The following is a 15,119-nucleotide window of genomic DNA, read 5'->3' as shown; positions in this document are numbered from 1 at the left end:
AAATGACAACCGACGCAGAGGAGCGACTTAAGGTGGACTCGGGTTTCTTGTCCTGGCCTTAGTTTGCCCTTCCAGTCCACATTTTCCTTTCTTTTATGACGTAGTGGTTCTCGTTGCTGCAGCGGAAATAGAGCGCCCTCGTTTCCTGCTTTGAACTGTCTACAAACTGTTACGGTAACGCCACCGTGTTTCGCTACGACTTTGCCATTTTAACCTTTTAACAACTCCTGTGAAGTCACTGCCTCCTCCCGTTTTTATACACAGACATTTCAACTCAGCGCATTGATATAATCGTTTTCATTTAAGGCTATTTGAGGTGATTTTCAGAAAGATTGGGGGCGTGGAGGTGAAGAATTACGGTAAAAACGGGCACTGTGTCAACCAATCAACGCGGGGGTATATTAAGCCATGCGACATCCTGGCCAATCATCGCCTTCGACAGAAACAGCTGGCCGATGTCAGCCAATCGGCGCCCTTAAGAGAAGCAGCTGGGGTGCGTTAGAGCATTTACAGGAAACGTAGACGAGTTTGTGTCTCGCCTGCTTGAACTATCTCCGCGAACAAATGACAGAACCTGACAGTAAACGCTGGCAGCACACGTTAACGTAAAACAGGTGCGCTTTATGAGAATATTGTCGATATTTTTTTCGCTTGAGTTTGCCTTCATACGAAGGAGCTGCTCACTGTTAAGCCGCCGTCACACCCCCACAGCATTAGCAAAAAAACTTAGTGTTGGCTTGTTATCTGCGCCTCTTCATGATTAACCAGTTTAAGCTGTTTTTGAAACAAACAAACGAGTCAGTAAACTTTAATTCAATCATAGGGTTTTCAAAACAGTATCGGAAGAATCCTAAAATAACTTTTTTTTTTTTAAATACGTGGCTCCATATATTGGTTATTTGCGACTTAAATGTTATTTATAGTTGGTTTTCATGTCTCAATGATTATTTTAAAATGCGCTATGTGTTTGTATGATTTACCCTTTGCGTTGCATTGGCTCTTGTTCTTGTGTTTGAGCCAAGCTTTTGCAGACTTTGTTCCCTCTTTATGGCTGTCTCTGCCCTACGTTATCAACAGCCCCGTCTCTTTAGTCGTCCAATGTTTGTACCACTTGTCTGCCATCTTTTGTCCACTTAATTGATTAATCACCTTTCAGGCATGAGTGCGCTGGATTTGCAAACAAACATGGCCTCCTCCACGAGCGGATGGAGCTTGTCCTCCAACTACGTCCCGCCCTGCCTGGAGAACAAGCTCCTGGTGCAGACGTCGTCCTCGTTACAGAGCACCTCCCTGCAGCCCTCCAGCCTGACCGCCACCTCCTCCGCCCTCTTGTCCTCAGTCTCTTCATCGCTCCTCAGCACCAACAACACGCTTCTGAACTCCTCCCATCTCACCTCTTTGACTCCGTCCACTGTCAACCCTCTCCTCTCCTCCTCTTTATCAGGCGATGCTCTCCTCTCTCATTTGTCCCTCCCATCTTCTTTCCTTCCACGAGAAGAAGAGCAGAAGAAACATGATGAAGTCGGAGAGGAAGTATCGGAAGCGCAGCTGTGCTCTTTCGAAGAAACAAGCGTAAGTGAACGTCTCATCACGTTCTCAAACTTCTCACTAAAGAGTCTGGGAAATTAGACTTCGCGGTGGAAGAGATTAATTTAGTTTGGCCATCTCTAAATCTGTTAATGCACATATTCAGTGTTTCAGTACTTCTTGCACAATTTTCTATTCTCTAAGTAGCTGAATTGCAAAATTCACAATGCAAATACATTGCCTTAAAAAAGTATTTGTCCCCTTTGTGTGTAACGAGACCAACAATGCCCAGGTAGTTTATTTATTTTTTGCTTTTTATGTTTTCTGCTTCAGATGTATTCAGATGAGGATGATCAAATGTCATCCGAGGAGGGTGTGTTTGCTCCCGAACCCATGGAAGTCTCCGTACCAGATCATCGGGAGAAAGAGCAAACAGTGGTCAGGAGGCTGGAGCAATTTGCAGAGGTGGACCGTAACAAGCAGCAGATCGAAGAGGAGCTAAAGAATAAGAAGGTAAAGAGGAAATACCAAATATAAACACACATTACATTTATTTGTGGTATGGATTCGTCTGAAGAGCCTGATAGAGGCTGTTCAAATGAGCTAGAAGTTACTTTTGCTAGCCTGAAGCTGAGCTACACTTGTATTTGTTAAGAGAATAAAATTGTGGCCTTTTGTTATGTATCAGCTGTTCCGCACTGAAAGATGCAGTAATTAAAACCTAGAACCACTGGGTGCAAGGCAAAAATACGAGTTGGATGCATCCATCCATCCATCTTAATAGTTCTACAACCTGCTACTTTTTTTACGCCATGTCCCCTCAGTATCTCCTGCTGAATGCCGTGTGCCTCTCCCTGGTCAACAAGAGCACCGCGCCGGGTCAGAAGGACTGGGATGCCGAGGACAGTGTGTGGTCCAGAATCACCAAGCTGGTGCAGGACATTGCCATATCTGACCCCCAATTTATTCTCAAGGTACAGAATACTGGAGGGAAAAAAATAAACAAATGAGACAAACAGAACATATCAAATATCAGCACATGCATGATGACACATTTATGCAAAAACTGCTTCTAGGTAAGTCATCCATCCATTTTCTTTGCCGCTTATCCTCACGAGGGTCACGGGGAGTCCTGGAGCCTATCCCAGCTGTCCGCAGGCAGGGTACACCCTGAACTGGTTGCCACCCAATCGCCGGGGACATGGAGACAAACAGTCACACTCACAATCACACCTATGGGCAATTTAGAGTGTCCAATTAATGTTGCATGTTTTTGGGATGGGAGAGGAAACCGGAGTGCTCGGAGAAAACCCACACAGGCAAAGGGAGAACATGTAAACTCCACACAGGGGGGGGGGCCGGGATCGAACCCGGGTCCTCAGAACTGTGCCGCCCGGGGTAAATCAGTGGAATCCCAAACATGTTCATATTAATGTTCCACTCCAGTCCTGTAGGTGGCAATAATGCATACTTCATGGTGGTGTATGGTTCATATATGCAGTGCTTATTCAACAGGTGATCATCTCTAAAGATATCCAATAATCAAAACTGATTTGGGGATTCCAATTAGTCTTATCTGTGTGTGTAATCCCCCTTTTTGTGTCAGTGATGGACACTGGGCTTCACTCCATTTAGGTGGCGCTGTACACAAGACAAGAATTGAACATCCGCATCACCGCCAACTTCCTGCTGGCTCTGGCCGCCAATCACCCTGCCACCAAGTCGCACGTGCGCCGCTATTTCTGCGCCGCTGTCCAGCTGCCGTCCGACTGGCTTGAGGTGGTGCGCATCTACAGTACAGTATGTAGACCACAATCCTGTCATAACGCATCAGCACCGCACCGCTTCTGTCATGGCCGACCTCCATCTCATCCTATGCTTTAAAATCTGCTTGCAGTGCTTCAGCCGCTCGCTGCCCATGTGCCTGAAAAAGGCCATGACTGACAAGTTCAAGCAGTTTAGCGAGTATCAGCTGGCCAAGTACAACACACGGAAACACCGCTGTAAGAGCAACCGCAACAAGTGCAACAAAAAGGTATGCTATTTACTCTCATTGCATCTTATTGTCATGTTTGTTTTCTTATGGAAACTATTACATTTAGCTGGATTCATCGGGCACAGACAATACTTCTGTACATTTTCAAATATGGTTAGCCTCAGTTCTAATGGATGACGCACCTTTTTATAAAATATTGCTAATACAGAATTGCAGTCTTTAAGGGTCCCTTCCTTTGAAATGATTACCGTAATCTCCGGTGTGACGGTCTGAGCGCTCCCCTGTGCTGAAAAGTCTCCATGTGATTAATGCGCATGCGTTACTAACAGGGGAGCTCTGATTACATAGCAGACACTTACTGGGAAATCCCCCAGTCTCATAGTTCCCCTTCTTCTACATAGAGGTAGCTAACATACGCTATACCCTAACCTTAAAACAAAAGTTGATTTAAAAAAAAAAAAAAAAAAAAGATATACACAAGTACGTTCGCTTTGTTTGTCTTTCTGAGACGTCCATGGCGAACATGTTTCAGATTGGCCGGAAGTCTACAAAATATACGTACATACGCGTTAATCACAAGGAGACTTTTCAGCACCAGGAGCGCTCAGACCATCACACCGGCCTATAAGCCGCGGCTTTTTTCACACCCTTTCAACCCTGCAACTTATGCAGTGATGCGGCTAATTTGTGCATGTTTTTCTAACGGCCGCAAGGTGGCACTCGAGGGGAAAAGGTAAGAGTGACGGCGGTGGAATATATGTGCCAGGGAAGTGACTTTTACCGTTTTTTTTTTTTTTAATTTTTTTTTTTAACCGGCCCTCTTAGCGCTGCGCTAGCGTGTTACTGCCGTCGTGTTGAAGTGGATTTTTTTTTTTTTTTAAACCGACCCTGTTAGTGCTGCGTCTCAGTGATTTAAGTGGTTTTTTTTTTTAAACACTGGCCCTGTTAGTGTTGTCCTACCGTGTTTGTACTGTAGCTGCCACGGCTTTTTTTTTTTTTTTTTTTTTTTTTTAAACCGGTCCTGTTTGTGCTACCGTGTTGTTGCCATGTTAAGCTAAGGTATTACAACTTTGAAAGCTCTTTCTGTGTACTGTCCTTTTTTGTAAATCATAATAATAATAATCTCGTGTTTCAAAGTGGGCACTTGCGGCTTTTACACAGGTGCGGCTTATTTATGTACCAAATGGTATTTCCTTTACAAGTGTACTTGGTGAGGCTTATAATCAGATGCGCTCTGTAGGCCGGAAATTACGGTACTGTAAGTAAACACCCTGTATTGTCTTAATATTCTCATGTCTTTTAATTTTCTGCAGAAACCAACCAGCGAGGATATGGAAAAATGGGCCAACATGCTGCGATCTGACACATCAATGCTGCAGAAATATGTGTGTGGGGAAGAGGGGGAAAAAAAATAATCAATCCAATTTTGACGTTGATTCTGAACATCCATTTTGAGGGTGAATAACGGTGACTTGTCTGTGTGTAGCTAGAAGTAAAGCCCAAAAAGACGGTAGACAAAAAGCAAAGCGAATTCAACATGAAGAAGATGATCAAGAAGCTGCACATCAAAGAACCAGCCGAGCACGTCATGGCCATCCTGGGACGAAAGTAAAATAAACACTGCAGAATTACGCAAATGACACGGAGTGGCTGTCTTCATCTTCGCTTTTTTCCTGCTCGCAGGTATCCCGCCGACCTGAAAGCGTTCAACCACAGCGGATTGGAGGGCTCGTGGGAGCGGGAGAGGGCGGGTCAAAGGATGAAGCTCAAGAACGTAGAAACATGGGAACGTCTGCTTAGTCTCGAGGGCAACAAGGCCGCCACCTGGGAGAAACTGATTGGTACATTTTTTTGTTTTTAACCTCCACCAGACTTGTTTTTATCCATGAAATTAATTCCCCCTCCCCCAAATGTTTTTTTTTTCATTCTCATTTTCATCATAGATTGTTAATTAAAATTTTAGGTATTGGCTCCAATAATAATTTATAAAATAACTCGTTCCATTTTCCAAGATCTATTATATCATGCAGTATTCGTATTGTCCAAAACATTTTATTAATGAATGGATGAATTAATCCATATAATATTAATAGTGTTAGCACACCTTGACTAAAAAAAAAAAAAAAGGTTCAGCAAAAAATCAGGCAGTAAACAACGTTGTTCAGCTCTTAATCTAATTTAAATAAAGTTTGTATTGAAAAGACACATTGTCTAAAATTATTACACTACTAAATTTATCACTGGGCAACAATGTTAAAAAATCCTCCTATTAGTCCATTATCGAATATGAAGCTTATACAGGATCAGGAATGTGCAGTGTCAAACAAGATAGATCTGAATGTGATATTATAACAATTAAAATTCGGTGGAAAATACAATTAATATGCCCAGATACTTTTGTTGTTCTTTTTAGCCATTTATATAATGCTGCTCACTTAATATAATTTAACAAGTGCGTGTCTTGCGTCCAGACAATAATTCTCTGCCCTTTATGGCTATGCTGAGGAACCTGAGGAACATGATCTACCAGGGTATTAGTGCAAAGCATCACCAGAAGATCATCAGCAGGCTCACGAATAAGGTGAGACGCTCAAATTCATCTTAGCACAAAAATTTGGATCCTTGGGTTCATATTCATATAGGTAAGAGTCGGCTATTATGTTTTGTTAACAGAAAGCAGTTCTTCAGAGCCGTCAGTTTCCCTTCCGCTTCCTGTCTGCCTACAAAGTTGTCATGGAGCTTCGCAGTCTTGGTGAGTCATCCATATTTTTTATTTTTCATGACCACAGAGGGGGAGCAGAGAATGCAGCACTATTGTGGTAGTTTTCCACTGTGCCTTCCCGTCTCGGCTCCTTCTCTGTTCGGGGACGTCTGTTTTCCGCTTCTGGTATAGCTGGAGACTGCGAAAACCGAGACTCGTTATTAAACAACTGTGACACCAAGCTGAGTGGAAACTGAGAAATAATACAGCAGCAAAATAGAGATTGAGTTATGTCTGTGATATGCTGTAGTCAAGTGGAGACTGTGAAATCACTGCTGACTGAAATATGGATGCGATTAGTGTAACACCAAGTACCAATTCCTGAACTCGTGCATTTTGATGTAAACAATGACACAGTGACAGTTTTTTATAGTACTGGTGTTTGGGGGGGAGAAAGAAATAAAGGTACAGTTGTTTTAACAACAGCAAAGATGACAAGGAAAATGGCTCAAAATAGTTTCAGTTGATAGCCAACCATTTTCTGTGTTTTTTTTTTTTTAATAATAACCCAAATCATATTTATTAATGCAAATGAGATTATGTATTCTTCAGGTAAAATATCTTCAGTGCTAGCATGCAGGCATTCACATAAGAAATTGAAGAAACAGTAATAGGTTAATTATTTTTTTTTCCACATTACATATCATACATATACTCTGTATACATACAGTACACAGACATATTTGGTATATAATGTCACCCCCCCCCCCACAGCATCACCACAAGAGGCCCCTACCAACCAAGTGATCCTGAAGAATATCCTCAACCAACTCCCAAAGAGCAAGCGCTTCCGTCGCCTGGACTGGGAGTCGGCCAGCAAGAAGCGACTGCGGGTGGCGCTCGGTGTGCCCTTTGTCTACCGTATATACCGCACTAAAAAGGACCAACTCTTCAAAGCCAAGTATGACAACAAATGTCATCATTTGAACTAAAGAATTCCTAACTCGAATAGTATTAAAATACTATTTCTAATTGTTTAAATGTAATTTATTAAATAGATCAATAATAATAATGTACAAATAGAGTACATCCTGTGGCCATTCTTTAAAATCAAAATACTCTTAAATCATCTTTTCCCCGTAAAATTAATTGAAACGTCATTAATTGTTCCAGCATCCAGGAAAAACTTTTAATAAGAAAAATATCCATGTAGAATATAATTTATGAGAACAGTAATAATATGATTAAATACAATGGTGGGGGGGGGACATTTTGACACATTTTTGCTTTAAGTCATTGGACATTGTGGTGCTTCTTTTGGTGTGTGCGCCACCTTGGAGGAATATAATACAAAAATAGAGAGATGTACGAAAACGTGCTTTTCGGCTGAAAGTAAGCTACTGTAGTATTACCCATTTTTCAGAGGATAATTAATGGATTCCTCTGAGTATTGTCAGTCAACTTTTGTTGCTCCACCATTTGTGTTCAAATGTTTAAGGCAGTGGTCCCCAACCTCCTGTCATTTTTATCCCATCACTGTATCTTATTTTTGGAATGTTAATACAGTATACTTTATTTTGACATTTACATTTGTAGTGAAAATTTAAAAATGTATTATTATGAAATGATGCACAGTCGGAGGGTGTACACCATCAACTTGCTGGACCGTTACCGGCAAGCCCTGGAAACAGCGGTGCAGATCTCCTGCCGCTACAATATCCCGCCCCTTCCGGGACGCACAGTCATCTTTATCAACTACCAAATGAATTACACGCGGTCCTGGAACAAAGAACTGGACTTCTGCCTTCCACCCAACACGGAGCTCAGTGAGGATGAGGAAGAGGAGATGCAACTATTTGATAACAGGAAGAAAAGAAAGAGTGAAGCGGACAAGCTCTCTCCTTCTGTAAGATAATATTTTCTTATCAGGCAGCAAATTTTCATTTTTTTTTTAAATTTAAAACTGCTGTTATAATTTTGTAAACATACACCACTTTTCTTGGAAAATATAACTTTTTTTTTCTTTAAGAAACGACCGTTCTCCTATTGTTGCAACCTTAAAAAAATCTATTCATGTAATTTTTAGACTTAGTGAAAATAGATTATTCCACAAATGTTGCCTTTTTTTAAAATTTGAAACAGGACTTCTTTATGTCTAACTTTTATGAGAAAATTGTTAAATGTTATGAAAGTAAAACTTTTTTTTTTTTTTAATGTTCTTTTACAGGAACAGTTAAACCTTCCCTAAAAAAAAGTCATAAAACGAGTAATTTTTTTTTTCTAATAAAGAAGTAAGTTTAAGCGTACCACATTTTCACATTTATGAAAAGATATAGGATTATAAGAATAGGTCTGTTTAAAATAAAAAAAAATATAATGCAACTGCAATAAAACCTTGTTTTTCTAATAGACCAAAGTATAAGAGTAAAGTAATAGTCTAGTAGAAAAATACTAACATTTTGGAAATTGATATTTCTCGGGCGGAAAAAAATTACAAGGAAAATGAAGTCATATTCTTGAGGGGGAAAGTATTTTATTAAATTGTGAGAATAAAATCAATTTGTCCTCATAAGGTGACTTTTGGTCATTCTTTTCAGATGCTGGAGGTGACTATTCTGCTCTCACTTATGATCGCCAGCAGCTGCGAGGATGCCCACGTCTGCTTGGTGGACTATTACCAATATGCAGACGCGCAGCTGGAGTCCGACTTGCTTTTGGAAAATGTGCAGAGCGTGATGCGGCAAATCAAGGCACAACAAACTCTTAGAAGATGCGCAAGTATAGATAAATATGACGCAGACTGACTGACCCGCTGGCTGTCCTCGCAGGCGTTGACAAAAGTGACGAGAGACAAACGGGCCGAATTGAGCTCTTACTGCCACAAGATCCTCCGGCAAAACAAGGTTTGTTCATTTGTCAAGCTGTCAATTCAATTGAAGGCGACATATTATATAAAAGGGACTTCATTAATTGCTTGTACGTACGTTGGCCTCTTAAGGGGCTGAGTGACTTTGTCGGAATGTTACGATATCACTTTATTTGAGGACTTTTTCTCAAAAATAAGACTTCTGAAAGCATTAAAACATCCATCCATTTTCTGAACCGCTATCATCATTGGGGTCACAGGCGTGCTGGAGACTATCCCAGTTGACTTCTCAAAAAAAAAAGTTACATTTATTTCTCATAAAAGTCAGATGTTTTGGGTTTTTTTTTCTTTCTTGGAAAGATACGACTTCATTCCCATATTTCAGACTTTCCTCCCTGAAATTCAACTTTGTCATAGCATTGTAACTAATATATTTAAAAAATAAATGACTATTATCCTAATATTATGACTTATTTGTTCTTACATGTGACTTCTGTATAAAGTAATATTTTTGGGAAAAGAACATGCAGCTTTAGTCACAATTTATCTCATGAATACAGAAAACTATTCATGACCTTTTCTTTGGGGGGGAAAAAAAACAATTTAATGAACTTTTTAAAAAATGGTTTACTCTTGATATACAACTTTTTTTCACGACAATTTTTTTTTATGATTTTTGTCATTCATGTAGCATTGTGATATTTGTTTCTTTCTTGAAAAAATGCAACTTTTAACATTGTGACGTTTATCTTCATAAAAATACTTCATATTCATCCTACATTATTCTTGGGTAAATGACTATATTCTTATAACTTGAATCTTTTCCTAAAAGAAAAATAAGAAAAATACCATCTTATGCTGATAAAATTTAAAAACTTTATTAAAAAATTATTTTATTTATTTATTTTTAAGGGGAGGGGGATGCAACTTTATCTGTGCAAATTTCAGACTATAAGTCCTGGCCATATTATGCGGGTTTAAAAGTGTTGGTTCGTTTCACGTCAATGTCCCAGTTATCTTTGTCACAAACGTTTGCTCCCTCAGGCAGACAACATCATCATGCTGACTGAGAACTGGACAAGCAACGAGGTGGCATGGGCCATCAAAAGCTACAGGAAGGAATGTAGGAACAGATGCCTTTTTCTTGAAATCGCCATGTCGAGCACGTAAGGCTTAATGCTTTTAGCAAAGGACAAATGGTAAGAGTCCCTCAATTTAAAACATATTTTTTTGGTGGGGGCTTGGTGTTTTTGTAGAGTGTATGAGTCCAAAACCTGCGACCCGAACCACGTGTTTCTGCGGGGCTTCAGCGAACAAATGCTGAGGTAAAACATCAGTTTCAGTCCATGCTAAAATGGGATTTTGGATGGGCAGTTCACGAAAATGTCTTCAAACATCACAAATCAGAGGAAAGAAGTGAACAATGTTTAAATCAAGTGCAGCAAATGTTATGCCAAACATTTGAGAAAATACAAACTAGAAAAAAATACTTGACTGAAAATGCAAAACTATTAGATGAAAGCTACACAAATATGTGGCAAAATCACCAAACTGTTTGGAAAATAACCTGAGTATAATATACCTGACTATAATATACCAATATATTAAAGAATAGACAAATATTGTGAAAAGATTCAAAGAAATTATTATACAAAAGAAAATCTTAAATACAGAATGGGGAAAATTTGAAAACTGTATGTTTAAAAAAAAAATGCAAAACTATTAGATGAAAGCTACACAAATATGTGGCAAAATCCCCAAGCTGTTTGGAAAATAACATGAATTTACATGGAAATACCAATATATTACAGAATAGACAAAATACAAAATAAAATATTAAATACAGAATGGGAAAGATTTGAAAAGTGTGTGTGTGTGTGTGTGTGTGTGTATATATATATATATATATATATATATATATATATATATATATATATATATATATAATGAAACCAGAAATAACAAAAAATTTAGATGTATACACAATCGTGTCTACAAATATAACAATTTTAAGTAAATTCAATTAAAAAAAAACAAAAACAAAACTACACTAAAAACATAATTGAGGCAAGAAATCTTTGATACACCAAAATGGATGAATGGCTGCATTTTACAGTCAATCATGAAAAAGGTCAACCTTCATACATTTGTATGCGTCCATGTTTAAACCAGATTTGTGGCTGAGCGAGGCTCGACCAGGCTGCTCAACCACGTGGAGCATTTGGACAAAGTGTACAACGTCCCAGCGCCAGAAGGAGCCAAAGATCCCGAGATGACCAACAGCCTGGCCTCAATTCCCATCACCCCAAAGTTAAGGTAATACAAAAAAAAAAGGAATACATAAGGTCATTTTTAAAATGAGACTAAAATAGAGAAGGTAATTTTTGAAAAAATTAATAAAAAAATGTCATTTTGAAAGCATTAAAAATAAGATGAATCACTGCTGAATAAGGTATTAAAAATGTAAAATTGATCACTTGATTATAATGCCAAACAATTTTAATCAAGCCATCCATCCATTTTCTGAGCCACTTATCCTCACAAGGGTCCCAGCTATCATCGGGCAGTAGGCAGGATACACCCTGAACTGGTTGCCACCCAATCGCAGGGGACGTAGAGAGAGACAACAGTCGCACTCATAGTCACAAAATATTAATGCCCGGAGAAAACACAAAAAGGCGCGAGGGAGAACATGCAAATTCCACACATGTGGGGCTGGGATTTGAATCCCCGTCCTCAGAAGTGTGAGGCCAACGCTCTAACCAGTTTCCACCGTGCCGCCATTTAATCAAGCCATTTAATTCAAAATATAAAAGGTACATACTGTAAATATAATAAGTTAATTTAAATTCTCTCTGCTTGCTCGGGAACGCTCCGGGAACCCTTTGGGGGGAAAAAAATGCTAAATATGTTATTAATTTAGTAAAATTGTTAGTTGAATAACTATCAGTAGTTTTTTGTGAGTAAAATATAAAGGTAATTCAAAATTTAAGTTGAGAATTAAAAATGAAGGACGCAGTTAATGTTATATAAATATATAGACTGGAATTGTTTCGCATTCGATAATTCTCTGTGATGGTCTCGTCCGTCCACAGGTGGCGTGACGTGCGCGTCTTCATCTCATCCACCTTCCGCGACATGCACGCCGAGCGCGACATCCTGGTGCGCAGTGTCTTCCCGGAGCTGCGCCGCCGTGCTGCACCGCACCACCTCCACCTGCAGGAGGTGGAGCTGCGCTGGGGCGTGACCGAGGAGGAATCGGACCGAGCCGCAGCGCTGTGCCTGGCGGAGGTGGGCCGCAGTCAGATGATGGTGGTGATCCTGGGACAGAGGTACGGCCTCGTGCCGGACGCACCCTCTCTACCGGATCTTCCGCAGTACAAATGGGTAAGAAAAATACATCTTAAAATGTTGCCATGCGCTGTATGTTCCCTGTCTCCATGAATTGGTCGCTTGTCAAATGTTTGTTTTTGTGTCCTAGCTGGCATCGGGCCCCGAGGGCCTGTCAATTACAGACATGGAGATCCGTCACTTTCAGGCTCTCCACGGTCATGCGGCAAGGCAGCGGATGTTGTGCTATTTCAGGGACCCTGGCGTCATCAAGTATTTTGTATTTTTCCTCATACATCAAAATCCGATGGAGGCGGAAAAAAACTTTTTTTTTTTTTTTTTTCCTCTTCAGAACGGTACCTGTGGCTTGGAAGTCCGACTTTGCCCCTGAATCAAAGGAGGCCGAGTCCAAAATGGAAAGTCTGAAGCAATGGATCCAAGTCCACAAGATGAAGGTCACCAACAAGTGAGTTCTTTGGAGGGCTTTCAAAATGTACGTAATGTTGGTGGAGTAGAAATTTAACAGAAATCACCGCTGGCCTTAACATTATCAGAAGTACTGACAGACCTACACTTCCAACCAAAATTCTAGTCCACTTGTACCTCGGTTTTCAAACGTCCCTGTTTTAGTACAAATCTGTTTTCGAACGAAAAATTTAATTTAACTCGAGTTACGAATGTTTTTGTTACTTTTTGTAAAAATAAAAAAATGCTTTTTGTCCCCTCATTATTGCTGGTTTAAAGTTATTCTGCACTTTTGTTAATTAAAAAAAAAAAAGTGTTTACAAGGCTGGGGGCTGAGTCGCAACAGATACGACAATCCACTCCCAGCCTAGTTTACTCTACTACTAAAGCATACATTTTAAGCAAAAAATAAATGTCTTAAATTATTTTATTGTATAAAGTATTTAAACTATACATGTATTTCTACTGTGCAGTTTATCAGGAAAAGCTAACAAAAAATGCTTTAAAAAAACCCTAATTTTTTTAGACTTGGAACAGATAATTTTTTTCCATTCATTGTACTGGGAAACATTGATTCGTTTTCGAACAAATCACTTCTCGAACCGTTTTCTGGAACGGATTGTGGTCACGAACCGAGGCATTACTGTGTTTGTTCCGTGATATTGCATTAATTTATTGCTCCATTTCAAATGGAAAAGTATTGAGACAACCTGCCATTACAAGAAATGAATGGAGTGTGTGTCTCTCCGTGCCAGTTACACGAGCGAGTGGGGCGGTGTCGTGGAGGGCAAACCCTACTTGAAGAACCTGGAGAACTTTGCCAAAGCAGTGCTGGAGGACATTTGGGAGGCCGTCGTCCAGCAATTTGTCAACGTGAGCGCTTCAACGGCAACGTCTCATCCGAGCTGCCAAATTGAACATTTTGTTTATTTTGTTTTCTTCTCAGGAGGATGACGAGGACGAGGCCAGCACAGAATCTGCAGTGTTGGAGCAAGAAGTTCACCAGGAGTCGCTGCAAAGGCAGTTTCTCAGCCGGGCCAAGCTCCTGTCGGCCGCCGTGGAGATGGTGGAGCAAACGCAGGCCAAAGGAGGGACTGTGGTGGTGGAGGGACCGCCTGGGCAGGGCAAGACGATCTTCATGGTAAATCATTCCACCCCGGAAACTGCACTTGGTGACAACAGAACATTTTGTTTTTCTATTTATTTAAAAGAAAAAAAAAAATGTTTCATAACGCACAATTTCAACTTTTCTTGGATGGAAGGCTGCGCTAGCTGAGGCCCTCAGAAGCAGCACCGAGTCCAAGAAAAACCTGGCATGTGACGTCATCTCATACTCGACAGCAGCAAGCCAATCATCTTGCTCCGTGGTCAACCTCCTGCACTGTCTCGTCTGCTGTTTGAGGCGGCTGAAAGAGGAGGAATCGCCTCTTCCCATCACATACAAGTGTGTTCACATCAACTTACAGTGAAGTTTGTTTGTGTGTGTGATGCGAGGATGTTTCCTGAAATCTTTAAAGGGATTTGCTATCAGAGTTTCACACTACTTTGAAAGAGATGAAGAGGGACAAGCCTCTTGTGCTGGTGGTGGATGGGGCCGATCTTGTGCGTGATGACTGGGATCAGCTCAGCTCTGGTTGGATACCGCAGTATCTACCCCAGGTCTGTAACGAAATCTTTTTTTTGGACTTATTCCTCCAAGAAGTAAACTTTTTTTTTTTTTTTTAATTCTCAGAAATAAATTGTTCCTAAGAGTATTTTTTTTGGGTGACGCTTCAACTTTCCTCAAAAATTGATCGATGGAAATTAAAAAGTTATCTTAAATGCTATCCCCTGCCCTCAAAAATGCTTTTTTTCTCCTCATGAGAACAACTTTATTCTTCTTAACCTGGAAAAGAAAATATTTTCTTGGAAATGTAGAACTTTCTCTTTAAAAAAAAAAAAAAAAAAAAATCAAGCCTTATACTGTATCTCTTAAAAGTGTGAAACCTTTTTCTTGACAAAATACGTTTCACTTTGAAAATGTAAAATTATATATAAATATATATTTTTCATAAATATATAACTTTATTCTGATATGATTTACTTTATTCTCTTGGTAAAATGTTTCGTTTTTGTGTGTGTGTGTGTGTGTGTGGTGTGTGTGTGTGTGTGTGTGTGTATATATATATATATATATATATATATATATATATATTGTCCGACCATATCCTCATCAGTGCATCTAATTCCACGAA

General features: G+C 39.9%; 1 protein-coding gene across 5 annotated transcripts in view; it reads left to right on the top strand.

Annotated features, from left to right (window-relative positions):
• Positions 1-39: 39 nt before the first annotated feature.
• The window catches only part of tep1 (telomerase-associated protein 1), a 29,193-nt gene continuing 14,113 nt past the window's right edge, over positions 40-15,119 (top strand). Inside the window, exons 1-25 of one of the 5 annotated variants that reach the window (XM_061838622.1) lie at positions 40-174; positions 1,157-1,572; positions 1,861-2,040; positions 2,352-2,501; positions 3,163-3,327; positions 3,425-3,562; positions 4,837-4,908; positions 5,010-5,131; positions 5,207-5,364; positions 5,995-6,104; positions 6,197-6,275; positions 6,999-7,185; positions 7,860-8,130; positions 8,822-8,974; positions 9,053-9,127; positions 10,135-10,256; positions 10,347-10,415; positions 11,263-11,406; positions 12,186-12,477; positions 12,572-12,693; positions 12,773-12,886; positions 13,641-13,758; positions 13,832-14,026; positions 14,148-14,329; positions 14,403-14,544. In XM_061838622.1, the coding sequence (XP_061694606.1) occupies positions 1,159-1,572; positions 1,861-2,040; positions 2,352-2,501; positions 3,163-3,327; positions 3,425-3,562; positions 4,837-4,908; positions 5,010-5,131; positions 5,207-5,364; positions 5,995-6,104; positions 6,197-6,275; positions 6,999-7,185; positions 7,860-8,130; positions 8,822-8,974; positions 9,053-9,127; positions 10,135-10,256; positions 10,347-10,415; positions 11,263-11,406; positions 12,186-12,477; positions 12,572-12,693; positions 12,773-12,886; positions 13,641-13,758; positions 13,832-14,026; positions 14,148-14,329; positions 14,403-14,544 (3,774 nt within the window). In that variant the 5' untranslated portion in view covers positions 40-174; positions 1,157-1,158. Of the gene's footprint in view, positions 175-439; positions 615-648; positions 798-1,156; positions 1,573-1,860; positions 2,041-2,351; positions 2,502-3,162; positions 3,328-3,424; positions 3,563-4,836; positions 4,909-5,009; positions 5,132-5,206; positions 5,365-5,994; positions 6,105-6,196; positions 6,276-6,998; positions 7,186-7,859; positions 8,131-8,821; positions 8,975-9,052; positions 9,128-10,134; positions 10,257-10,346; positions 10,416-11,262; positions 11,407-12,185; positions 12,478-12,571; positions 12,694-12,772; positions 12,887-13,640; positions 13,759-13,831; positions 14,027-14,147; positions 14,330-14,402; positions 14,545-15,119 lie in introns of those variants that run through there. The other 4 variants (XM_061838623.1, XM_061838624.1, XM_061838620.1 and 1 more) reach the window with 4 other exon arrangements.

Source organism: Syngnathoides biaculeatus, chromosome 13, assembly GCF_019802595.1.
Source record: "Syngnathoides biaculeatus isolate LvHL_M chromosome 13, ASM1980259v1, whole genome shotgun sequence".
NCBI classification, from domain to species: domain Eukaryota; kingdom Metazoa; phylum Chordata; class Actinopteri; order Syngnathiformes; family Syngnathidae; genus Syngnathoides; species Syngnathoides biaculeatus.
The sequence above is the reverse complement of the archived record's forward strand: the minus strand, read 5'-3'. Positions and strand labels throughout refer to the sequence as shown.